General features: G+C 44.8%; 1 protein-coding gene across 3 annotated transcripts in view; it reads left to right on the top strand.

Moving 5' to 3' along the window:
* SLC25A26 (solute carrier family 25 member 26) overlaps positions 1 to 25,472 on the top strand; it is an 80,882-nt gene extending 55,410 nt beyond the window's left edge. For all 3 annotated transcript variants that reach the window (XM_064723860.1, XM_064723861.1, XM_064723863.1), the window contains 5 exons: positions 726 to 770; positions 11,656 to 11,725; positions 19,315 to 19,379; positions 20,740 to 20,813; positions 25,051 to 25,472. In XM_064723860.1, coding sequence (XP_064579930.1) covers positions 726 to 770; positions 11,656 to 11,725; positions 19,315 to 19,379; positions 20,740 to 20,813; positions 25,051 to 25,147 — 351 coding nt within the window. In that variant the 3' untranslated portion in view covers positions 25,148 to 25,472. The remainder of the gene's footprint in view (positions 1 to 725; positions 771 to 11,655; positions 11,726 to 19,314; positions 19,380 to 20,739; positions 20,814 to 25,050) is intronic.
* The last annotated feature ends 1,715 nt before the right edge of the window (positions 25,473 to 27,187 follow it).

The following is a 27,187-nucleotide window of genomic DNA, read 5'->3' as shown; positions in this document are numbered from 1 at the left end:
AGTGTGCTCACAATGCAAACTGAGTGATGAGCTGAGATTTTTATCAGGGCAGGATCTGTGAAGGACGTGGAAATGCCTGTGCACTCCAGGGACGGGAGGCAGCAGGAATGAGCCTAGACAGAGATGCAGAGATGCTGCTGGACAGGAGAACCCTGTGTCACAGGCAGAGAACCACCAAGCTTCTCCCTTTTAGCTGGGCTGTGCTCGCTCTCCACAACCTGCCTTTAGTTCTGGTTCATGGGAGACCATGGGACATGTTCAGGAACGTTTCTGCAGCTGATGCCCAAGGGCACAGCCCTGGTTGCAGCACAAGAGCTCAGCATCTCTGAGTCTGCACTGCTGAGGATGTTTTCTGCCAAGCTGTGCTCCTGGCCTTGGGAACGTGTTTCTTGAACCATCCTTATGGCTTTCTTGGCCGGCTGACAAACCCAGAATGTCCCTGCACTAGATCACACTGCTTATTGCACTTCTAGGCCACCCTGGTAACAATACATTAACCTCTCAGCAGGGAATGTGATAAACAAAGTAAAACTGCTTTAGTGAAACCAGTCATTTAATGGCAGCTTACATAAAGTGTCCGTAAAGATTTGTAAGTGTAATAAGCTGCAGTTCACTGGCAGAACAATAACTGTTCCTAATTTAGCCAGTTGAGGAACATGCTAACCCAATTTACTTTGGTAACATTGTGTTGTTGTTCTTTTTTTTTTCTTTTCCCACCTCTCCAGATTCCTTTCTCTCTGGTGCAGTTTCCCCTCTGGGAGTCCTTAAAGGTAAGTTCTCTTTTAGTGATGGAAATATAAGTTATACATTTTGCAAAGGTTTTCCATGGTAACTTATGTAACTACATTATTGTGATTTTGAGTGTGTTCAAGAATCAGCAATTATGTGCCAACTTACCTGTGCATGTGAAGATCGTATGCCTGAATATCTGAAAAATAACAGGGAATATCTGACCACTGATCTATGGCATGCAGGCTAGATTTTACTCCCAGAATGCCAGAAATTTTATCTTCAGCTCTAACATTTTAAACTGCTTAAAAACAGTGGGAGCCACTTTGTGTTGTGTGACTTCTTTTTTTTAAATTATTTTATTTTAATTTTTTTTTAGTGTTTTGGTCTTCATGGTAAAAGGAAATTGCAAATGAGAAAACTGTTTCAGCCTGGGTTTTGTAAACATCACTGAAAAGATACTTTGGTTGGCTGCATGTACTTTATTTTAAGGTCATTTAAAGAAGGTGTCAATGATGATGTTTTAACAGTGCAGTTGTTACCATGGTCAGAGACAGAATCTAGATTTTTGAGTGGAGGGTTGGATTTGAAGGTGTAATTTCTCCTCTGTATGTCCTTGAACTCACTGCAAAAGGTGAAATGAAGGGTTTTTCGAGTACTTGGAGGTCATGGGGTGGAAGCACAGAAAATTATTGCAGATCATTAAAAACATTGTAGTAAAATGTATTAATAAAAGAGGAGCTGGAGAGAGAAACTTTCTTCTTGGTTGGAGTGCTGGGCTCCTGGGCAAGCTCAGCACAGAGACCCAGAGTGGGATCCTGTGTGCTGGACTGGGACAGCAGTTTGTCCTCTTGCTGTGTGTCTGTAGCTGGGGCTGTTTGGGGAGGACAAGCCCCAGAGTGAGTATTTGCATGTAGAGGCTGCAGGGAGTTCAGTTTAAAGGTGAATCCACAGGCAGGAGGAGCATGAAAACCATCAAGAGCTTTGGCAGCAGTGGGGATTCTGTGGGTGCTCCAGGAGCTCAGCCTGCTGTGGGGTCTGGGTCTCATCCCACTGCTCAGGGAAGCTGGGGCTGCCTTTTTAGGAATCTGCTTCCCTGGCAGTGTCCAGGAATGGCTTTCTGTAAACTCCTCAGTGGTGCTGGCCCAGCCTGCTGGTGGTTAGTGCAGCAGGCATGTGTGGGAGCAAGAGGTGGCAGTGCTTTAAAAGTGTGGTGTCCATGCCAAAACCACATAAACCAGCACCATCATGGAGCTGTTTGCAGAATGTAAAGTTGTTTTAACTAATGTCCACCTAGCTGTGACAGTAAAATGTATTGTTTACATTACAGGCTTTAAAGAAGACAGTTTGAATTTAGCTAACTGCAGGAGTGAGTCACTCAGGATGAGGCATCATGTTTAATCTCAGGAGGTCAGTGCAGATCTGAAGAGAAACAAAACTTGTGTCAGTTTGTTCCACAAACCTGTTGCATTATATTCTTCTGATGTGAAGTCAGGAGTAGAAAACTGCAAAAATTAGTCTGGCACACTCAGTCACTTTGGCTCAGCACAGGGAGAGAGCTCAGGGTTGGTCATATCAAAGCCAGGCAGTGAAAGCAGAATACATTTTGTTTATCTGAGGGAAGCTCTTAAAAATTGTCCTGACAGTATAACAAAGGACGAAAATCATTATGGTCCCATCAAGAGGATAAATGTGGCCGGTAACAGCACTGGAGTGTGGCTGAGGGTGTTGGGCTCTTCACCTTCTCATGGGTGCACATGAACAGACAGTAATTGCAAAGAAATAGAAATGCAGAGGACAAGAGAAAAATGGCACAAAGGCTGGACAGAAAAGAGTTATTGAGATGATGCCTGAGGGACTGCTCTGCACTGGATTAATAGGATTACTTGAGAAAGTAACTGTGGGAGCAGTTGTGTATGATGTGTGTGGGCCATCTCACTAAGGAGAGTAGAACAAGAGCTGTGGCTGTGTCATATTTAAAACCATTACTGTGAAGTGACATAATCTGATGGAAGAGACTCAGTCCTGATTCCCTGAACAAGGTAATCATCATAAAAATAAGGAAAATCATTCCACTGTGAAAGGACAGTTAGAGAGGCATGTGGAAGAATAAAAGAGGTTCCTTTTCCTTCAGATATTTGCTGACTGCAACCAGCAGCAGGGTGTTAAGCTTAAAGAAGCCTAATAAAGGCTTGTCATAGGTAGCAAATGGTGTATTTCTATACCCCATTTTCTCTATCTGCTTTACTCCAAGCTGCTCTGGTTATTCCTTATGCTTTAGTCACAGAATTTACATGCACAGTTTTCTCCTGTCTGTGAATATGCACCAGCTGTCCCCTGTGAGAGCTGCATGCCAGGCACTGGGCTATGTTAAAAGAAAAGAGAACACTGTATAATTACTGAACTATAATGTTACCTTGGCAGTGGGTGCTGGCAAAGGGAGGATTGCAGTAATTAGCAAGAAACAGAAACTGCTTCAAATACTGGCATTGCTGATGGTGACTTAGGTGAACACACAAGTCAGGAACAGGCAATAGGCTCCTTCCTTAGTTCACAATGACTCAAGAAACAAGAGTAAAGAAATTATGATGGTGCTTTCAATTTTAAAAAGTATTTTGTTTTTTTCTTTTATTAAAAATATTTTTATTTAGGTAGCATCCACTGTGCTTAATGTAATTTCTCTTCCCAATTCTCAGTTTTTCCATATTTTGTTTGAGGCACAGATGATTGCTATCAACCAAAGGAGAGAAGGAAACTGCTATGGTGTATCAGATTTCAGGACCCTCACCAGCTAGGATGAGTTACTGTAGCTCTTTTCTGTCTCTTTAGTCCAAGCCTTACAGGTAAAACAGTCTTGAATTCTTCTCAGAGTTCAGGGGAAGAAAGGATGTTACAAATTTTATTCACTTTCTGCTGCACCAATCCTCAGAAGAGCACCATGGCTGAATATTACTGTGACAGTTTGGTCAGGTTTGGATTCTTTTATGTGGGGTTAATGCTTCTGATCCCATCTCAAAGCCAGGTGGCCCTGAAGAGAGGCAACAGAGCATAGATGTGGTGTGCTTCCCAAATACCAGCCAAGCACAGAGCCTTCCATATTAGTTCAGGTTTTGGAATTTATGTTGTAAGATAAGTCCCCTTGTTTGCTGCCCTGGAATTTCCAGGGTGCCTCAGTGAGTTGCTTTGGAAATACCATATGTGTGTTCCTTACTGTGGGAATTTCACACTGTGGGCTGGGTGTTTGGCATGAAATTGTTGTGGGTGACAGGAGCCTGGTGCAGCTCCTGTGCTCACCCTGCTGCCAGGGCTGTGCAGTCTCTGCTCAGATGGCTCTGGCCCTGTGGAGCCCATCCCTGCAGTCTTATCTTTTATTCTCTTCTGTTCAGACATTTTATTCGGTGCTTGTAATCATCATAGCCAAGTTCCTACCAGCAGCAGTAGTGATTTGTCATTTGTTTCATGTTTTAATCCTTCTCTTTTAGAACTAACTGAGAAAAAAGACAACTTTCAGTTCTGCTAGAGGGCTATTACAGACATACAGGGCATCAGGTGTTTTGGGGTGTTTTTTCAATAAAATAGCATTTTAAAACCCTACAGAAACATTTGAGTCCAGAAACATCTTATCAAAAAAGCCTGTTTCTTAAGGCTCAGTGGCAATGGTCAGGTCCCTCAGAGAACAGAGCTGTAAGATAAACCCTTCCCAGGTGAAACAAGACTCAGTCCTCTTGGGTTTTATGTTTCTGCATGTTGGCTGTGCTTCAGAGCCTCTGAGAGTTACTCAAATGCAGCTGCACAGGGAGAATGGTCTCTTTATAGAGCAAATGTATTGTATGTCTGCAGAAAAGGCTTTGGTAGCCAGGGAGGAGGGAAGGAGCAGGCAGGACAGGAGGACACAGGTCTCAAATGAGTTGACTTGAAAAACAAGGGGGTTTTTGTTTGTTTAGTTGGTGGATTTTTTTAAGGAAAACAAACCTGCTATCCTGGGAACCTTTTGTCTTTCTCATTAGACAGGTCTGACTCTTAAGATGAAAACACTTGGACATTGCTAAAATTGTGGAACATCAGGGCCAGCCAGTCCTGTCCCTACAAACCCAACCTCTCTGGGAGGGCAGGCTCACACTGTGCTGCTCTGCTGGCCCAGGAGCTTCACAGAAAGATAAAAATCTTCAAGTGACCATGCTCCAGGTGATGTCTCACTCTTCTGGCACTCAACAAGGCCAGGATTTCCCTCTTTGAGTGCTGAGCAAAGTTTAGGGCTCTCAGACTTTCTGCAGTTCTAGTGAGTCTACAAGGTTTTTTTTGTCACTGGTTTTAGCAATAAAATAATTTTCTCAAATCTGTAGGTGTCACGAATTAAAAGGTGTTACACAAAAAGAGAATGGGGAGAGTCCAGCTGTTCTCCTGGGAGGCTGAGCAGGATGAGAAAATTGGTTGGGTCAGAACAGGAGTTCCATGGGTTTGTTCTGAGCTGGTTTCTGGCCACACAATGGAGAGCAAGTTTGGGATCAGGTCCTTTGTTTTCTGTTCAGGTGCAGCTGTGACTGTAGGCACGAGGCATTTGTGTGGAGGGGAATGTGCTGGTGAGCTGAACCATAGATCTGGAGGAAAAGGCACATGTGCTCATTTGCTTGGTTCCCTTGGCTCCCCCTCCAGAGAGCTCAGCTGCTGGGGGCTGGGGTAGGCAGCAGAGGGTGTGAACTGATTTTAGGGTCAGCTCAGCCTTGCTCTTGGTCATCAGTGCAGAGTTTGAGACACATCTTGAAGCTTGCTGTGCAAAGACTGCTTGGTGGTGGCTTTCTGTGGAGAGTGAACACTCTGACCTTGGTTGAAGCTCATTGCACCTGATTTTTAAAGTTAATAAGAATGAAAGGTTTACAGAATACTTCTGCCCAGGCAGCTGGGGTTCTCAGCAGTAATATGTGTTTATAACTCCACCATTGAATCCATAAACCACATGCTATTTCCCTCCCAAAATTTACAGTCAGATCTGTTGCTGCTTAACAGGGCAAGTAGAAAATAGAGGCGTGTAGCCAAACCGGGCCCTAAATGGCTCTTTCCCTGCCCTACAGGTAGGTGACCATTTTCCCTTTTTCCTGGAGAAGCAGTCTAGTATTTCTTTCCTCTGTGCTCAGCTGCATGTAAGTCAAGAGCAAATGAAAGCCAGGCCCAGCTTTAAAGCCATTTCCTCCCAGGCAGTGCAGTAAGTGTTCTACCATGCCTTGCTCCCTCTTGGACTAACAGTTGGGCTGATTTTGGGATTAAATCCTTGTGATTAAATAGCACTGAGTGCCATTTGCTGAGGTGCTGAATCAGGAGAGCAGCCTTGCACGGGGTGCTGGGGGTGGGATGTAACGTGTCCATGCCATGAGCAGAGCTGCTGCATTTTTCTCACAAAGGAACAATGCACCCAACAGCTGTTGAGCAAACAGCCCTGGCTTTATTGCTGCCACAATAAGTGTCATTCACACCATCCTGGGGCACAGCCCGAGGAATGCTGCTCACCATCTGCACCAAAGGCAGAGAAACAAATGCAGGCCTTGCTCACAGCACTGCAGGCACGTTTGGGAAAAGTCAGATGGCCTTGGATCATCAATACAGCATTTCAACAGAGCAGAGGAAAACAGGCTCACACAGTCTGCAGATACAGAGCCAGATTGTGATGCCCTCTTGGGCATGGCCAGGCCACAAGAGGTTCTCTAGAAGTTGCTAAGCTTGCCAGTGACATCTGGGGATGTCTGAATATTGAAGGTTTGATTTGGACACTGGTTATTTGCTAAAGAACCTTAGCAGATTTATGGAATTCTTCCATGTAATTTATTCACACACACCTACAAAGCACAGATCTATTAGGTAAGAGCAGTGCAGGTGCTCAAGAAAAACCCTGCTGGCTTTAAAGTGATTTTTCAGAAGTGCATTTTCCCTCCCCATATGTCCCTTTGTGCCGTGGAAACTGAGTGTAGCTGTTCTGCCTTGCCATGGGAACACAGCTTCGAAGAACATTTCCTTTAACCAGGCTTTTAGCACATCCATTTTGATTTACATCCAAATGGGTCACAGACATCAATGCAGTATTATATGGGCAGAAAAAGGGAATGAAATGCTTTTAACATGAAAAATATGCTCTTGCATATAGGCCAACTTTTGTTCTCTTTCAATTTATCTAGGATTTGGGTGGGTTTAATTCTAGGACTGAATTCAGCACTGGCATAAGGGAGCACAACTCCATTAGTGCAAATGGAGTCTCAGCATTAATGTCAACAGTGAACTTAGATCATTGAATTTTTCCCATGTTTGGGCTTGCATGTTTCCTGCAAGATAATATACACATGTACTTGCCCATATGCTGCACATATGCACATAAAAAGTCCACTGAGGAGGACATTTGGCTCTTTGCTCCATGTTGACTTTCTGTATAGAAACAGCAATCAACTTGTGAAGTTTTTGCTTCTCCTGTAGCTAATGTGCCATGCATCTGTAAGGGTCAGCCATGCAGAATGCCACGTTGTGAGCAAAATCCCTAGCAGGAAAGGCAAACATGAAAATTGCTTTTCTTTCCTCAGTCTGCAGGACCTCACATGCACACAGATCCACGTGATTCATTTGTACTGATTTTTTTTCTCCCCTGTTACCATGAAGTTGAACACTGTTGTGAACAGAGGGGCACACAGAGATACTATAGATACTTATCATTGGAATGAATTGTAATATTTATTCAGCTGCAGGCCTCAAGTGTGGTGTATGCCATGAGTTCTGCTTGAAGGATAGCAAGGCCAAGGCAGAGATGTCTAATTCTGTGCAATGCTTCCTGCAGCATTGGTGGTGTTGGGCTGGTCATCAGCTTTGAGAGGTGTGGGTGTTGCATTTTCCTGGGTTACCAAACTTTAGATGTCCTGAATATAGACCATGACCTGGCTGTGCTGGGAACACAAAACTGACAGCTGATTTTTGCCACAAACATTTCCTATAAATGCGTGGCAGAGGTGACAGGCATGCACAGGTAAGAGTTGTGTGCACTGGTGAAAGGTTATTGGCCATCTGGAGGCCAGGTGTCCTCAGTACTGAGGAGTCCATATTTGTGGGCACCAAATACTTCCCCCCAGTATTTAAATCAGGGTTAATATTTTCCTTATTTGCTTTTGGGTTTTTTTTTTAAGATTGAGGAGCCTTTGGTATACCTTGAGAGTGACTTTTCCAATGCTCACTCTGCCCAACAAAATGAGATGTCCTTGTTTTCTCAGTATCAAAAGAGCTAAATAACATTTGTGCTGAGAATTCGGGGACACTGGCCTATGGAGCAGGATGAAATGGGATCTCTAGGAAGAAAAGTAGGGCTCTGCCCACATATAAAACTTGACCCTTCTCTGTGAACATTATCCCTGTGGATAATTGGAAATATGCAGTCAGGCTTCCTGCTGTGTGCCATCCCCTGAGGCCACACCCGCTGGATTGCTTTACACAGTGCAGCAATGCACGGCCAGATTTACATATATATCACAGAAAAGTGTTTACAAAAAAAAATTAACATGTGATTGAGCTGGGAAGCTGCAGAGGGCCCCAACTGTATGAGTTTCCATGCACTTCAGCCAGAAGATTTATTTCCAATTTGTTATTCATAAGGGAAGAGAGAGAGAGATTGGGATGGGGTCCTTTGAAGTGGAAAACAAAGTCTTCTATTCAGCCTTCAGCTTAATAGAATACACATGACACAGGCTTGGCATGGCGGCCCTTTCATGTAATGTGCTCCCTGTCATTCTGCTTGCCTGGGCTGCGAGTGCTAGTGGGAATGGGGACTGCCCTGGAAAAGCCAGGTTGTCCCCTGCAGCCTTCTGCTCAGGAGCACAGTGTGAGCAGGTAGGAGCCTTTTTGGTGCTGGCAGTGGGGGACCCAGGCTGTGCCAGCTGCTGCAGTCGTGTTGCTCGTAATTCACGGCTTGTTTCATCCTGCAGGAGCACGTGGAGACAGAGCAGTACCCTTGGGGCTTCTGCAGGCTTTACATGGGCACTTCTGCCCTGCTTTGGAGCCTCTGAGCTGTGCCCCTTGGGCTCTGAGCTCTGCCTGACCTGAGCTCTCCCCATTATCCCCCTGAGTTGAAGGCTTTTCTGCCTCTCTGCAGCATCCAGAATGGCAGAGTGTGCCCTAAGCCCTGTACCACTGCAATAACCAGCAATTTTATTCAAAGTCAGTGTTTTAGGCAGATATGGATCCTCTGTTTCTTTCCAGGAGGGCCCTGGTTTTATAGTAATCTACAAACCCCTAACAGTTTCTGTGCTTTGCCCTGTTTTAATGGTACTAAAACCTGCTCGAAGGGCGAGTGTTTTTGAAGGACTTACAGGCCTGACTTACCAGCCCTGTCAATCAGTTGGCCCATGGGCTATGAGAGAAAACATGTGTGACCTCCAGCACGTCATCCTGGCCCACAGCATCGTGTGGTTAGAAAGAATTTGGACAGGAGTCCTGCCCAGGTCCTCTTGGCCCTGTGACACTTGTTCCTCTTGGCTTCCTCCAGGATTGTGTCCTCGTGCCCTGCTTCCCTCTTGCTCTTCTGCATGTTCAGGTTTGGAGCTCTGGGTGAATCACCGAAATTGGAAATGGAAAGAAACACATGAAGTCATCTCATCCTGCCCTTGCCAGTGCAGGATTATTCCCCACAGTTCAGTCTTGAGTGCCTTCTCCAGTCTATTTTTAAATGACTCAAAGGAGAGGGCTTTCCTCTCCTCCCTGGGGAGGCTGGCTCCGTGGTTCAGTAGACCTCACTGTTGGGGAATTTGCTTCCTGTTCTCCAGCCTCAATTCTCCTTTTCCCTAATTTAATTGAACTGTTCCTGGCTCCACCCTTTTAAAGCATTTTCCATCTTGCATGACTGTTGCAAATACCTGTTGTCAATTTGCAGGCGTAATGGATGGTAGCTCATCACTGTTTGCCTTGCTTGGCAGAGGCTCTTTGTGCAGAGCTGCCCTGGGCAGCCAGGCTTTATCAGAAACTAGATTTCAGAGCTACGTGCCAAGAAATCAGAACGACGTTTTCCTTCTTCTTCTTTGGACAATGACATTAACATAAAACCCCATCATGACTGAGAATAGGCTGGGCTTCTGGCAAAGCCATGAATGTATTAATGGGCTGGTTTTCCTCTTAGTCCTCCAGCAGCTCTTGCACAGTGCATTTTTACATGGCAGCAGTAACTGCTCTGAGTTCTTGGGCTCAGCTGTAGATGTACAGATGTTTGGAGAATGTGTAAAAAAAAAATACAGTAATTCTGTTTCTATCAAAAGGAAGCTGTGGCTCCAGAAGCTCAGTTTTTAAACCCTGACTTTCAAGTCAAGATTTCTTAAGCACCTGAAGTGTTTTGCAGATGGGTGCTGAAGGTGGGATTTATGCTTTGACAGTACCCAGGTACTCTGGAAGGTAGTTTGTCTAGGGGAGTGTGTCCTTCTTCCATCAGGACTGAGTTGCACGAGCACCGTATGTCCAAAGACTGTAAGTTATTCCAGAAAAGCATATTATGGTTTTGAAGAATTATGAATCCCTATTTATTTATTTATGAAATGAAAATCAGTTTCTGCTGTGGGTGATGGCAGAATAGCAGCCCATACCAAAAACACCAGGAAAAGAATGGCTAGCATTAGAGAGGCTGGAACCCCTCTAGTGCTTTCGTACAGCAGAGCTGCAGCTATTTAGCTGTGGCAGGGAACCAAACAACATTGTGGCTGGCCATTGTTGCTTGAACAGTTTGATTTTTAAAACATTCAGCTGAAATATAACCGCCAGCCAAGCTGGAAGGAGCGAGTCATGAGGACAGCATGTTAAATGAAGAGTCAGCAAACGAGAGCAGAGCTCTCCTGCTCCAGTGGGAAGTGGCTGCACTGCAGACCAGGAGTCCAAAGCAATAACCTCAGCCTAGCTCTGCTATCCAGTTGCTTCTAAGAAAATTTTATAGTACAGAAGTAATATGACTTTAAAAAGAAGGAGAATGCCACAGCTATAAAATAAAATTGCTGATTTCTCAGCGGTGGGCCTCAGAAGGGCTGTGGATCCCATCATCCCTTTTTGCTCGGTGCTGATCCTCACATCATAAACCAGAAACCTCTCCTCCAGAGCTTCCAAAGTTGTGTTTCAGGAGATGAGGAAGAGGATGGAGCAGGGTGCAGGAGGGGAGAGCACAGAGACTGCAGCTGCCAGGGAAATCCCTCCCAGCAGACACTGGCCTTGGCTGTTGATACTGACAGGGCTCATCAAATTGTGTGATGTGACTTGAGAGGTGGTTTGGGAATGCACTGTTCTTGTTGGGGCTTTCAGTGTGTGTTTTTAAATGCTGCTGTGAGGAAATGGATGGGAGCAAGGTGTGTGGAGAGGAGGGTGTGTGGTCCCTAACAATGCCAAGTGAAAAACAGAGACACACCTGCTTTGGGGTATAATGGGAGTGATAAGAGTAATTTCTTAATGGTGGGGTTTTTTGGGGAGTGTGAGGGGAAGGGTTGGTTTAAGAAATGTAGGGGAGCAAACAGGATTTGTGTCTCGTGGAAGCTGTTCATTTTAAATGGGAGCCTTTTGTACATCTGGGCTGAGCTGATACTGGTTCTTGCATGCCGCCCTCACGCTCAGTGTTTTGCTTTGTGCTGTTTTATCTGCCAAAAAGAAAATAAATTCACAAAATATTTGCAAAGTTGCATGGCCACAGGCTTAAATACATACATATGAATTCCCTGAAAGCAATTTGCTTCAAGCCCTCCTCAGTTCCAGACGTCTTTCTCACTCCATCTGCTTGTTCAAGTACACAAGTTCCTTGGGAAAAATCACTTATTACATCACTCAAAAATGCCACAAAAATAGCTTTTCACTTAAGTTCCCATCCTCAGAGTTAACTCACATGGGGATCAGATAGATTCAACCATTTAATAACTTTTTATTTTCCTTTCTCTTTAAACACAGGATCTCTGGTCATGGAAGCAGGGTCACGTGGTGGATTCTTGGCAGTCAGCAGTCTGTGGAGCTTTTGCAGGTGCAAAGGATTATATGTTATACTGGGAAAGACTAAAGAAGAAAGGGAAAAATGTGCAAATCTATTAAGTATAGCAGAACAACATTCCTTTGTAATTCAAGTTTGTTTAGAAGAAAACGGATCCAGTTGTTGTTTGGAAATGGGAAAGTCAGCAAAGAGAAGAAGGAAAAAAAAAGACTCAACCAGGGTGTCTGTTTGAAAGACAACCAATTTGTTTTTGACAAATTTCTGTTATTTAAAAACTGTGGGCCTGTCAGTCAGGCTTTGTGATTATTTCAAAGTTGATTTGTAAAATCCTCATCCAGGAGAAACTGGGTTTGGGTGGGGGTTTGTGCAGCTGTTCGCTCCGAGCGCTTCCCCAGGGGCTGAAGTGATTGCAGAGGCCGTGATTCACCATCCCTGTGACAGCTCTGACAGCCACCTAGATTAACTGGAGGCAGGAGAGCAGAGGGCCAGCACTGCTCAGCCTGGAGGCAAAAGCCTTCTGCAGCAAAAAAACCCCAGAGGATGAAACATCTGGGCAATCTCCAGACACTGCAACAAGAATAAAGGGTGGCAGAGTACAATGCTGCACTATTTGTTACCAAACAAGCCAGAAGTTAATTGAATTCTTCAGTAGGCTTCTTGCTTGGTTTTAGCCTACTGTACTTGCTTCCAAAAAAAACAAAAAGAGGAAAAAGAAAAATCAATTAATGACTCATCAGTATAGCTGACAAGTTTGAGGGAGGAGAGATTCAACTGTCTTAATAGAAAAAACAGATTATTAGTGAAGGGATGGATAGCCAGAGCTTTTTCCCCAAGGAGCTAAAATACATTTTAAGATTCCAAACTAGTAACAGAATATGTGGAAAAAATAAATCCTGTTTAAAGAGAAATTATAGCATTTCTTGAAATGGAGATTATCAAAAGCGAAGCTTGTTCTTTGATAACTTACAAACTCGGAGCCATTACATTGAATGTAATTTTTTAAAAAATAAGTTCTGCTAGGGGAAATGAAGTATTAATAGCAGCAGAATTCCAGCAGAGACTGAGGATTGTTTTGGAGGGCACTGAAGCTGCACAGCTGAGGGGAGGCAGCGTGGCTGTGGCTGCAAGGGTTAAGAGACCGGGTGTGTGAGCAATGAGGGAATGGTTGAGGTAGAACTGATTCCATTCTGGGGCCGAGGGAATACTTTAGGTGACCTCTTGTAGTCTTGTCCAGCTGTATTTTTTCTGTTTATGCTGATGGGAAGGGAGTTTTATTCTGCTTAAGATCCTGCTGTTGGATTTTACACTGACTTCATCAATCAGTGCAAACCAAGTAAGAGCAAATGAAGCAGATCGTTCATTTTAGTTTTGAAACAAATCAAACTAACAGACTAAAAATGCTTTAAAATGCAATCTGTATGTCTGCAGGTGTGAGGGTGCTCATTAATTTAACACTGCTGATTTCTTTACAGTTAGATTGATACAAAAACTGTGTTCAGGCATGTTCAGAGAGCTGGAAAGGTTATCTGATTTACCCAAAGCCTTGCAGAGTAATTTCCTGAGGTCAGATTTGGTGCCTCAGTTGAGAATTTAGCCCAGTGCCTCCAGTTCTTTTTCTGTATGTCCTGATTCTGACCAGTCAAAATAAGAGGAGTCTTATTTTGTAGCTCGTGTTGTAATTGGTGAGGATAAATGTTCTCTGGGTTACCCTTCCTCCAGCCAGCTTCTCCTTCTCTTTGTCTCCCCATTATTTCCTTTCACCAGCAGCATTGTAATCTTCCTTTCTCATGTGTCCTTTGAGGAGCTGCTTCAAGGCTCAGGAGGTTGAGCTCTTTTTGGATCAGAACCTTCCCCTCTGCCTCCCTCTGAGATATGTTAACAAGCTGGCTCTGATATTGATCTATTCTGGTACTGCATCCATTCTGTTTCACTGAAAATATTTATCCTTCTTGCTGAGGGGAGGTAGTGGAAAAATAATTTCCTGCATTCTGAACAATGGACTCCAGAGTTAAAAATTATTAACTACTTACATGTAGCTTCAGATGAGGGAAGAAAAGGCCAACCAAACTCTTTATCCCTTTCTTTCCATCCCAAAACAAAAAAAAAAAATTTAAAACCTCACCAATACCCTGTGAACAAAACAAGATGGATGTGTGCACAGAAGTGATTTTAAATCATTGTGGTGTTCTCCTTAAAAGGAGAATGTTATCCTAAAAACAATCTTTGCACACAGATATGCCCTCAAATGCCACCATGGTGGTGGTGGGATAGTGAAATCACACAGACAGCCTTTTCTCCTGTGTTCTTTGCTTGAATTCAATACTTTCTAAAAATATGTTAGAGGTCCTGAGGGGCAGGGTAATAAGCTGAAAGAAACTGAAAGAAAAGTCCTGTTTAGCTTCCCTTTATGGCACACATGTGTGTGTGTGTGTCTGTATGAGTTGGTTATAACTATTTGGTGAAGACAGAACCAAGAGCAACAATCTGTTGAATTCCATCCCCAGTGCCTGTGAAATGGCAGCAGTTTCAGCCCTCATATGTAAAATGGAGGTATGTGATCCATGGACTTTTTATGGAAATGTAATAGGCATGAACATAAATATCAGAGATTTGGAATCCTCTCTGACTCATCTGTTAATAATTTAATCCCTCAAGGCCTTGTCCAGCTTTATCATCATCTTTGGTGTCTTAAGAGAGATGTTTGGAGTATTTGGGGAGTGGGAAAAGGTGATACCTGAGCAGAAGAACCCAAGGGTAGATCTAAATGAGATTTTAAGCCTGAGGTTGTGTTTGAACCAAACCTTTCCTCTGGGCTTGGACTGCCTGGCTGTGCCACCCCAGCCCTGCAGTGTGCCAAGGCAGGCTGTCCCAGGAGAGCTGCTGGGCTTCCTGTGTTCTCCGTGCAAGGGACAGTGGCAAGGAGATCCTGCCACTGGGTATTAGCTGTTGGCAGAGAAAAGCACTGCCCTGGAGCATTGAGGTGATCCCCAGCTTGTCAGAGAACCTGAATATCCATTTAATGTGCCTGCAAATTGCCTTCTTTCTCACTGCCATAAGAAGAAGTGTGGCTTAACATTAATAATTAATGCTCTGTGGTGACAAAGTCACCAGGAATGGAGGTGCAAGTCCAGTGAGTCATAATGCACTAAGGAGAGCTTTTTGCACATGAACAGGGAGGATTTCCCATCACTTTTGTTTTGATCTAATCGGCTCTGACAAGATTACACACTGTGTCTAAAAGCCTCTTTAACTCTATAGCTCTGAATAAATTTTTGAGTAGTTCTCAAGATTTCCCTGCAGAGTCTGCCTGGAACATGCTCCTAGCCCTGAATTGGTTAAGTCTCTGGAGGGAGCAGTGCTTTGTCTTGGTATTTCTGCTGAAATCCAAAGAGGTTCTTGGATCACTTTGCTCAACTATAGGCAGGTGTCGTTCCCACACTGATAAAGGACCAGAATAAACTTCCTCTTAAAAAAATTTAATATGATTCCAATAAAATAAAAGTTAAAATAAGAACTTATTGATTGAAGAGTTCTGAAAAATGCCATTTGGGAACTTGGAGATCAGTCAGTGTAAGAGGATGCTATGAGGTTTAGCATTGGACCAGAGCCACTCAGTTTTTCAGCCCATGTCTTGGTTTTGAGACAAATTTCAGGAGAAAATGCCCTGGAATTAAGATTTCCTCTAAAGAGAAGGGCTCTAATAATCCCTTTTTGCCAATGAGAGAAATGAATACCATGTTGAAAGTAAAAAACCCTGTTTATTAACAAAAATCAAGGTCCTGGGTAACCTCCAGGTGTCAGTACAGAAAATAATAAGGAAAAAAGCCAATAGTACAGTTTGACCTGAATCGTTTTTCTTTTCCTACAATGGGCTAATTCCAACAAGGAACAAATTCCTGTCTCTTGAAATGAGCTTGACCTAGAGAACAGGGCTGGTATTGCAGAAGGGAGAGCAGAGGTCTGGCCATATGACAGAACTCGGACTCAGGGAGAAGCCCTGTAATGGCCAGAAGGATTCCCTGAACCCAGCAGAAAAGGTGAGGAGAAGTTAAAATGGTACAGAAAAGCAAGATGCCAAAACTGAAGGAGAATTTGTCTTTCTCCCTTCATAGAATTTTATTTGAGGATTGTGTCTAAGTACTGAGAAACATTTCCCTGTAGCAGCAAATTCTACAGGCTGTGAGAACCTAGGGTTATGTATTGTTCCCAGGTGAAGTATTTCCCTCAGTTCTGATGCTTTTATTTGTGTATGACAGCTAAAATGGTATGAAATGCCACCAGCAACCTAGAGGAATATTTTAAGTCTTCAAGTCTTTTTATTCTTATTGCCAACTAAAGGTAAATCATGCTCTGCAGATGTCTGTCACCAGCACTTCCATCAAGGACTGGTCACTGGGAAAGTGTGAGTAGCAGGGGGATTTTCTGTTTAACACCCTGCCTTGGTAAAGTGTGAATATACAGTGACCATTGTAACTTCTTGGGAGATGGGTGATGAATTTTCCACTACTGCATGAAGGTTTATTTTCCCAATAGAGGAACTTGCTCTGCTAGAAGTATTAATGAGCCAAGAGCCTTCTCTCATGTGAAAATCCATCTTTAAGCCTACTGCTGAGCCCAAGTCATCCCCAGCTCTGTCTAGGGAAGGGGGAGAGGAGCCTTGAGTTGGTGAGTGAGCCTGGACACGACTGCCTGCAAAGGTGCCTTGTTCTCCATCAGCTCTGCAGAGAAACCCCATCCCAGGATGATTTAGGAGTGGGAGGCTCCATGTGTCTCAGCCTTTCTTGTCCACATGAAACTCTGATGCTTTTCCTGGTTGCTGATTAGGGGAGCAGGCTCCAGCCTCGTGTGGCAGCTCTTGGTGAGTTCAGTGACAGCAGGAACTGAATGATTATTAAATAATTCAGTGATTTAAAGATCTGTTGGGCCCTATTGTGGATTAGTGCAGTGCCCAGCTCTCCTATTTTCAATGAATAACTCCCTTTAACAGTTTGTGTCTGTTGTATCAATCTGGTGATTGGAAGCAGTCAAGTTTTAAGTTCCTTTATTCTCTTCCTGGATACCTGTGTATCTAGTTTAAAAGGTCAATCTAAAATTATCTTGGACATTTAGAGTTAAGGCTGGAGAACATTCATTTTGTCAGACTCTCTGCCTTCAATAAAAAGCAGTCCCCAACAAATGCTAGCTTTAATCTCATGTTTTTGTCAAGCATATACAAACTTGCTTTTAATTTAGCCGCTATCCTGCTGCTTGTTGTGCTTATGAAGCTTTTTATTGTTGCTGTTGCCATTCTGAACTGATTGGTAAATCTGTACCAAATACTTCCCACTGATGGAAAAAGAAACATTGAAATGTTAATAACGAAAGAGTAGGGAAGATCCAGATGTCAGCTGGGGAAAAAATGAAAACCAATCAGCCTTGATTAAACTTTTCAGATAAGAATTTGGGAACATCATGTCAGGATAAATTGTGTTTGTTCTAACCCCTCCATCAGCCAAGACTGAAGCTGCTGCCAATAAGAAACTCTCAGGAGTAAATGCATTTAAAAAGTTACAGGAATCTGATAAGAGATGTAAGTAAGTCTGACTAAAGTGTTGCCATCAGAGCTGGGTGATGCTTTGAGATTTTTTTGCTTGATACAGGCCTGACAGCCATGTGGTTTGCTGTTTAATTTTAGCTTGGTCTGTGGGCAAAGGAAGGCCTTCTACATCCAGACTTGTAAAGCCACTATTTTCCATGGAGATTATTTTTACCATTCTAAAAATACATTGCTGACACGAGTACCCAAGTTTCTATCCGGACCATTCTCGAAGCCTTTCGGTCACTTACGCAAAAACTGGCTCACAATAAAAAGATTTTCTGACCTTAAAAAAGGTCCAAGAATGGACTGGAATTTGGTTTAACTTGCTCATAGTTTCTGCTTTGACTTGTTGAATGCACAGCCCATTTTTCTGCTTTTTAGTGAGGTATCACTGCTAGAAAGCTTCCGGCAGAGTGAACCACATGGGCCAACCCTCTGGGAGTGGAGCTGCTCCTAAAACCAGGCATTTGGGGCTGCTCACTGACTCCACTTTGCTGCTATTCTTGTTTGAGATCCAGGGCACTGCACATGTGCCTCACTGCATCTCAGGAACTGTCATGGGACATGCCTTAATTAACTGTAAGAAGTCAAGCAGGGTGCCAGCTGGCCCAGCCTGTTCTGTCATAAAACAGGGGTTTAATATGTTCAAGTTAAGGTGGTTGAGAAAGAGAGATGCAGGTAAAAACACAAGCCAGCAGGGCGATTATTTTTTTTTTCATTACTTAAAAGATTTTAGAAGAAATGCTTTTTCCCTTCTCCCATCCCAAGGAAAGAGAGATCAATTTTTCTACATTCCATAAAACTTGGAACAGAAAATAGATTATTTTTAGCTTATTCCCTGGGCACTGTGTAGGCTTCAGTCTTTGGAGTCACTTTGTTCCCGGCTGTAGCAGATACAGGATTTATACAAGCTCCAGAGAAAAGAAAAAATTAGGGGGAAGAAGAAAGACTTCAGAACAAGTCTCTTGCTCTCTTTTCTCCCCTCTTTATTCCCCTTTCATTCTTCACTTACTGCTGCTCCTGCATTTTAGAAGTTTCCTTCACTTTGGCTCTTCCTCAGCAAGAATTACTCACTTGAAATATTTTGAACAGATGAGGGAAAGATTAGAATTGATTTTAGGATGGGGAAATAAAGGAAAGGAATAAAATCCTGGGAGGAAAAGCAGCAGAGCTGGTCCCTAGATAGCACCAGAGGCCAGGCTGTGGTAACAGGGTTAAAATACAGAGCCAGACACACACGTTTGGGGCCAGACATGCAGATGGATAAGCTGAAGATTTCTGGCTGTCAGGAGGAAAGCCACAGCTGAGCTGGCTGGGGCAAGTGACAGTAATGAGCTCCAAGGGTGAAGTTTTGGAGAGAGTAGAGAATAAAAATGCCCCTGAGGGTAAGATGGCACTTGTGACAGCAGACTTCTGACAATTTCCTGAGACCCTTGGGCAGCTCCACATTGTTGTTATCCAAAGTGGAGCTGATTTAATCTGCTGGAGATGAGCTCCATCCCAAACAATGACTTGTCTTTTTTCCTTGGAACAGTCCCAGATCCAGTCTGTGTGTATCTAGTGAGTAGCCCAAGCATATGTGTTTCAGATACAGAGCGTGATTCTGTCTTGCCAGCATTTAAATGGTCAGACTTTAATTCTCTAGGCAGAACAGAGTGTGGCTGGTTTATTCCCATCTCTGCAAATGAGTAAGCAGTTTTTTCCTTCCAAATTTGCTGTAGATGTTGGAGGCGGAATCTGTTATCCTGACAACCTTCTTATGTTCATATATGCACAGAGTACAGAACAAAAAGGCAATAATGGCCCTGGGGATGTTTAGATTTACAGTTTAGCAGCAGAGAGCTGTTTTCTAGAGTCAATACTCAGTAACAAAAGGTCTGTGTCCAGGCCTTGGGCAGACGTACCTGGGCTCTGACGTGAGGGAACGTGCTGTAGGCATTAATAACAGAGCAGTGTTGACCACAGCCCTGGGAATTATAGGCAGTGTGGCATTCATATTCACACAACAATGTCTCACTTGTGCCTGGTGTTTTAATTTTCTCAGGTGGATTTGCAGCTGCAGTCACCACCCCGCTGGACGTAGCAAAGACAAGAATTATGTTGGCAAAGGTAAGAGGGAGGGAGGGAAGGAGGCCACCAGACAGGCCAGGGGATGGCCTGGGCTTTCCAGGGCTTCTGTAGAGTCCTTACAGAATGAAATCCAGCACCTATTAATAATCACTTCTGCTCCTGTCCTGGAAGGCAGGCAGGAGTAGATGTGAACAGCACTGCATGCAGAGCTAATGAAATTGTTGTGTTCCTTTCCTTGAATGCTTCTCTGGTCCCTTCCCAAGGGAGCTGTCTGAAACAGACCTGGGCTTGTGCTCAGCTTCCAGACTCTCATGCACTGTCTTTAGGAGAAAAGCCTTGCAGAGTCAGAGTTAACCCAAAGTTAAACTGCCCATCAGGGATTCATTCTGCTGTTTTGGTATGTCTGTATGTATTTTCTGGTGCTGGATTTTCTGTTGTAAAATGTTAAACTATAGAGATTGTGATGGCCAACATCAGCCAACCAGGGCAGAAGGAAGGTTGCTTATAAGATCAGTAAGTTTAATAAGTTTAGAAATTGCTGGTGAGTCTGGTGCTCCCATCATCATCTCACTGAGCCAGGGCAGAGCTGAGAGCCACCAAGCTAAGGGCCCTCAGCAGGTGGATGTTCCTAAAGCCTTTCCCAGCCCTGAAAAGAGCTGCTGTGCTGGTGAAGGATGGGCATTCTGGAATTTCTGTTGGTGTTTTTTACCCTGTTGCCCACATCTCTCAATTTGGGGTGGTTCTTGTTGCTAACATGCTCCTCCCCAGCTGGGTCACATCTGCTGTGTTATCTGTCACTGCTGGGGTGTGTCTGCTAAAGCTTTTTATCTTTGGATAATGTTGGTGATAAACCTGTAAAAACTGGGTTTTATTTACCTCTGCCTCTCTCCTGAGCAACCAGGGAAAGAAATGAGGGTGCTTTGGGACCATTCAGTTTCTGTCAGTCACTTCACATTAACGAGGTCACACATGGAATTAAAGTGTCTCTAGTCCTGCTGTTTGTCAAGACAATTTTCACATGCAATACACTACTCAGGATTTTTTTATTCTTTTAAATCTAAAGGAGCAGCAAAGTCACTTGGTGCTTTGAGAGAGTTTTTATTAATGTCTAACTGCAGTGTCAGCTGCTGGATGCAGAGCTGGGTGTAGTGCAGAAGGGACTGGCTGCCCAGTTCTGAACTGACCAGCTCTGGGACCTTGATTGTTTTGTTCTCCTGTGCCTCTGCTTCACTTTCTGTCCTTTTTGCCATTCCTGGAGATGAGGAGCTTTTCCTGTGCCTGGGGTGAGGAGGTTATGGGGATGTCTGTAATTCCTGTCATGTAGCACTAACCAGGGGCAGGAGCTCAGTGAATCACTAAACCTCTGCCAACATTTCCCATCTCTCTCTCTGTGCTGCAGGCTGGTTCCAGCAATGCCAGGGGGAATGTTCTGGCTGCCCTTGGTGGCATCTGGAGGACAGAAGGCCTGCCAGGGTAAGGACGTGCTGCACCTCAGGGGTTGTGCTGTCTGTTGGTTTAGGGGGTGTGAGAGGATGGGCTGGGATCTGCTCCTGTTTAAATACTGGCATACAGAGAAGCCTTTTGATTGCTGCACACCTGGGCAGGGAGCAGCAGTGGTGGCCAAGAACAAATCCCTCAGGGAGGCTGGGTGTCCTCACCTTAGCCCTGGCTGGGGCAGTGTCCAGGGAGGTGCACAGAAAAGGGGCTTTGTTGGGAGTGTATCCAAGCTCTGAGCCCAGCTCCAGGTGCCAGAGGTGAGGGTGGCACTGTGTTAATAACCATGATGGGCTCTTCCCTGTGAACATTTGTGATTTGTGTCCATTTAAATTCAGGCACATCTCGTGGCAGTTTCAGCAGTTTCATTTGAGGGATGTGAATCCCCTCTCCTGAGGTGCCAGGGAAGGTCAGCACAGGACCCACAAGCCCCTTCTGGACAGTTTTTCCTCCTCCTGGCAATTTCTTGCAGATTTGAAAGCACCAGCAAGGTCTGCTCTGTTCAATTTCCCGTTTTTGTTGTGAAGCACAGTGTGAGCAGCAGTGCCAGTGAGGTGCCTGCAGTGGGATGAGCTGAAGCAGAGGGAGGAGCTGTGAGCTCTGAATCCCCTCTTAGGTCTGGCCCTGAGTGTTGCCCCCAGATTTTGGCAGTGTGGAACCCATTGCAAAAGTGCAAATTTCCTGAGTACAAAGAGAGGTCTGAGCAGCCCCAGAGCAGCTCTGCAGGGATTTCCTGCTGCACCCAGAGTGCAGAAATGTTCTGGGCTTTCCTCTGACCAGCTCTGGGAGTCTGAGGTGATGCCCATCCAGTCACTTTGTCCAGTCCTGAGACAGAGAATTGCTCTCCTGCCCTTGGAGCAGTGTGGGAACACAGAATCTCCTGCTGGTGTTTCTAGAGCACTTTGAGGTATCAAAATTATTATTGATTTTTACTGACCCTGCTGCACTTACACCCCCTTGTCCTCTATGAGTGTGTGTCTTATACCAGTAGTTGGCCTCTGAAAGTGAATATATGTCCTAACTCCTCCAGGCCATGAAGTTCAGCCTGTGCTGCCTTCAGTAGGGCTTGTGTCTCACCTGCCTTTGGCCTGGAAGAGAAACAGAGGGATTTTTGGAAGGTTTGGGCTTTTCCCTGTAGATTTTTAACCGTCTCACTCCTTCAGGGCACTGTCCTAACCTTTGTTGCCCAGAGCACTGTGCACAACACAGCTTTCTCTGAACATCTGATCTCTGCCTGCCCAGCTAATAAAAGTTCAGCCCTCTTTCCACACATGTGGGAAATAATTCAAAACAAATTGCAGGAAGTTCCTGACCACTGATTCCAGGAAGGCATCCAGCTGTGCCCCCCAGCAGCACCCAGGGATGGGCTGTCTCAGGTTTGCCTCTCAGAGGGGACAAGGTGATGTGGCCGGGGATGAGTTTTGGGCGCTGCAGGGCTTGGTGGGCTCTTAAGGCAAGTTTGGAAAGGGACTGGGAGAAGTGAGGCCATGTCTGCTGCTGGTGGAAGCTCTAAAGGGTGTGAAGAAACAGGGATTATACTAAGGAAATTTCCCCCACCCTCCAGCAGAAAGTAAAAATGTGTGTTTGTGTTCTTTCCAGAGTATTTCAGCAGTGCCCTTTCCTAAACTGCCCAGAATTAAACTCTGCCCAAAGATAGCACCAGTGCACCAGGACCAAAGGGAACACAATTCAGTTGAAATCAAAACAATAAGAGATCTGGAGAAAAAGTAACGTGCAAAGGAGGCCAAGCTGCGTCAGCTGCGAGGAAAAGGAAGAAAGTCTTGGGAAAAATAAACGCAGAGGCTGCCATGCCTGCTGCCAATTATAAATCTATTAATCAAAACCAATAAAAATGTCGGGCTTTTTTGGCCAGCTCCAACATGACATGATTTATGGCTCCTCTAATAAATCTGGTACTTGAAGAGGAGGAATTCTGAGGGCAGAAAGACGCATTGCTTATTGCCACCTTATTAAAAGCAGAGCACAGGGCTCAGCTTCCTGGTCTGCACCTAGTAAATCCCCCTGCTCCACGCCAAGAAATTCCACATCCCTCTCTGTCAAGGGAGAGCCAGGACTGGCAGGGGTTGGGGTGGGGATGGGGTGAGTGGATCTGTGAAGCTCTTTGCTCTTGCCAGAGGAGTGGAGGAATCATTCACAGGAAAGGTTTGGGGTTTGCATCTTGTCTGATGGCTTTTCTCACAAGGGGATGGTGGTGTTTGAAAGCCATGGATGGAGCTTCACAATTTATTGGTGAGAAACGTGAGGGTTATTGAGTGGTGATGCTGGTGAGGTGGCCTGTGTAGAGTGGTGGTGTTGCACCAGGTGTCCTGTTCCTGCCATGAGCTTCCCAGCCAGAGCAGAACTGGCACGTGTGAGGTACTGATTTAGTTTTGGAATAACAATCCCTCAACATCGCCTCAGCAGTAACAGCACATGCACAGGGAAAGCCTCTGGTGCTGGACAGCCCCTCCAGGGAAGGAGAGCAGGAAAATTCTCTTTGGGGAGTAGAGAAGGGTTCAATCTCTGAGGAATTTTACCTGGCAGCCAAGCAGGGAGGAAAAAGCCTCCAGCACTGGGCTGCAAGTTACACACAGTGCTTTTATCAGCACTGGGCCCTCTGTGCTGTGTCCAGGCCCTGCACTGCCTTGCTCTGTTTCCCAGGGAAGTGGTAGAATCAGCATCCCTGGAGTGTTCTTGTGGTGAAACATGTGTAACTGTGCTGCTTGGGGACATGGGCTAGTGGTAGTGCTGGCTTATTTTGGGCTTGTCCTTTTCCAACCTGCATGATTCAGTGATCCAAAGGGTAACTGCAGGGGTCCTGTTAGGAGCTGAGGAGTGGCCGAGAGCCAGGTGAAATCTGCAGACACAGACCAAATGCAGCTGGACAGCAGATCCCTGCCCACCAGAGCAGCTTCTGATGGGGCCAGCAGAAATAAACCCAATTTATCTCCTCTGCTGGTGGAGGCAGGCGTGGTCCAGAGGATCAGACCTGCCACAGAGCTCTGCTCTCTGGATCTGGGACCTCCCTGCATCTTTGAGCTCTGCCCTCACACAGAGGGGGAGCCCATGGGGGAAGCGTGGACTGGCAGGTGGGAACAGGAGACTGGGAGAAGCAGGGCCAGGATTCTTGGAAGTGATGGTTGGTGATGGGGGTTGCCAGGGATGCAGCTTCTGGGTAACTCAGTTATGGGCCCCTGTTTGTGTAATAGCTGTGTCTCGAGTGGGCTGTTCTGGAAACAAATGTCTGCAGTGTCTGCCCCTGCTCTGTAATGAGCTCCCTAATTCGGCAGAGAGGGATGCTGTGTGCTGCTCCCTAGGATTTGCCCTATCAGTGCTCTGTCCATACATGCCTTGTACAAATTACTCTGTTTTAAAGCTGTCATTATGGTAATAGGCCCAATTGCTGTCTAGTAAAGCCATAAAATGTTTCCATCTGCCTGTGTGCTCCAGGCTCCTTAGCAGAGCTCATTACTGCCAGAGGTTTCCCCGTGCAGGGGGAGCAGGGAGCTCCTGAGCAGCCAGGTCTTACAGGAATTACAGCTTGTCCCCCCTCAGCAGTGCTGGGACAGCCAGGGACAGGATGGATCCCTGTGGAGCTCAGCCAGGCTCAGTGCCATGGATCTGGAATTGGGGTGGGATGCCAAACAGATTCCAGTTTAATCCTTGCTTGCCACAAGGGAAGCCTGGAATCCTCTGTGAGGATGCACTGGCCTGTCCTGAAGTTGTTGAACCAATTGTGAGTTTGGATGTGTCAAGGAATTGGCTTTGCACGAGTTCCCTGTTAATTTTGAAGAGCAATGCAGATCAGGCACCTAAAGGGTGGCAGCTGAAGGTGCCACAAATGGAACATTTCTGCTCCTGGGAATGAGCCACAGCAGTGAGCAGGGCTGGCTGTGCAAGGGGCAGCCCTGAGAGGCTGTGGGGACATTGGGGACAGGCTGTTCCCACCTGTGTGCAGCTCTTTGTGTCCATGTGCCTGAATTCCCCATCCCAGTGGTCCACAATGGCCTCTGCCTTGTCCTGCTGCACCCGAGGGGTGTGGAGAGGGGTTAAAAACCACAAGCTGTGTTAGGGAAGCCCAGACAGATCCCTGCATGAGTAGTGGGGTGGGATTTAGGAAACCAGCAAGGGAGAGTTGTTCTTGGCTCTGCTTCCCGAAGCAGCCCCTGCATCCTCTCTTTGCTCCTCTCTCAAAGCTCCTTCCCTCTGCCTTCAGCTTGTTCGCAGGTGTTGTCCCACGGATGGCAGCCATCAGCCTGGGAGGCTTCATCTTCCTGGGGACATACGAGAAGACTCGGCAGCTGCTGCTGTGAGCCAGCCCGAGGAGGAGGAGGAGCGGGAGCAGAGCCTTCCTCCCGCAGCCCTCCCAGCAGCTGTCCCGCAGGCTGAGCGCCACTCTCCCTGCTCGAGAGAAGTAAATCCTCCAATAATCCACTTTCCCAAACATGAAATTCTCCTGCATGGAAAGTGGGTGAGGTAATTTGGGAGAGTTGTGCCAAAAAAAGTGATGTTTGGGGGGTAAACAGCTAATTACGGTGGCTGCAAAAGGCATTATTAGAACTCCTGCAGGGAAAGTGTTTTGGAAAGCTCTGGCTTGGGGGCTGAGTGGGGAGGCTGAAATAAAGCAAGTTTTCATCATTCAGTGGCACCTGCCTCGTAACAGGGGAGGGGAAGGGGCTGATAGAGTTACAGCCAACAGCACCGAAAGGATCCTGGCCTGGGAGAGCTCTTTGTCACAGACAATCATCCATTTGTTTCTGTTCCGAGCTGTATTTGTGGAAGTTTATATTCCTGTTTATACCTACAGGTGCTCAGCAAGCATTCCTGTGTGGGAGCCAGTGCAGCTTTATTAATCACACTCATATTTCTGCAGTAAAAGCACAGGCTTGTATTATTTTACAGCTGTGCTTGTGCAGAGGCACGGAGCTCTGCCTTCTTTTGGGCTTCATCCCTGAGGCTGCAGGAGGATGGAAGTGCTGGGATGGAAACCTGGGAGGGCAGGGAGGGAGAACATCAGAGTTCTGCTGATGCAGAGGGAGAACAAACACCAGACCAGGGCAGTGTCCTGACACCAGTGATAGCAGTGACAGCAGAGCCCCTGCCCAGTGCCTACAGCACAGGCTGGATGTTTTATTATATATAAATACATATAATATATATTTATATATATAATAAAACATATATATATAAAATATACTATATTATATATATAATATATATTATATACTATATTATATATATATAAATATATATATATGTTATATATAATATATATAATATATATAATATATTATAATATATATATATATAATATATATAATATAATTATAATAATATTAATATTATATATATACAATAAAACATGTTAGCAGTATTATATATATATATACACATATATACATATATATATATATATATACACACATATATTTATATATATATATATATATATATATACTCTGCTATCCATGACAGAGTAGTAAGACTTTCCAGAGGCCAAAACTTAGAAAATAATTGGCACACAAGTAAAACATGCAGAACAAAGGACATAATTCTTTATTTATCTTCAATTAAAACGGGGAATTCAGCCAAGTCCCGTATTGGCTGGTTGGTAACACTGCTCATTAGCATGGCTTGGTGTAGCTGTGCTTCCTGCCACTTTGAGGCTGTCTCTTTTATGACATTCTATAAATACATGTATCACATTCAATTTTAGGGGCTGGGAAAGGAGGGAGATTTATTACTCTGTCTCAAAAATCTATCACATTTCCTATTGAAGACCTTTAAACATAGTGAAGGGGTTAGCACTGCAGTTGATGCATTTAATTACTTGAGCTGTAAATAACCATCTTTATGTCATTGGGTCCAAACAGGGCATTTTTGTTGTTTTTATTTATTATTGCAGAATCAGTTTTTGTCATCACTTTTTTTTAAATTAAAATTTAAAACCCCAGGTAAAACCCAGCCAAAAAGTGATTCCCCTTCCTGTGTGCCAGTGGGGCAGCTCTGCACCAAAGGCCAGAGGTACCTGGGAGTGGCAGCAGGACACTGACAGCCCCAGCAGGTGGCCAGGGCTGTTCTGCATGCACCACTTTGCCTAATATGGATGAAAAGGACATTTTTAGTTTTGGGACTGCAGGGAGAAAAAATAGACCAAAAAATGCATGGGTTCCCCTATGACTGTTTGCCTTAAGTTTTGGCAATGTTTTATTTTAAGTTTACAAAATTTGATGTAGCCCATTACTAGGATAAAGTGGGAGAACAACTTAAATTTTACACCAGGCACCAGACTCCTAAAACCTGAGTTTTAAAAAATTTTAACTCCTGGATGTGTTAAGGAACTTTGAGTATTC

Source organism: Zonotrichia leucophrys, chromosome 12 (assembly GCF_028769735.1).
Source record: "Zonotrichia leucophrys gambelii isolate GWCS_2022_RI chromosome 12, RI_Zleu_2.0, whole genome shotgun sequence".
Classification (NCBI taxonomy): domain Eukaryota; kingdom Metazoa; phylum Chordata; class Aves; order Passeriformes; family Passerellidae; genus Zonotrichia; species Zonotrichia leucophrys.
Note: the sequence above shows the minus strand (reverse complement) of the source record. Positions and strands in the feature narration are given on the sequence as shown.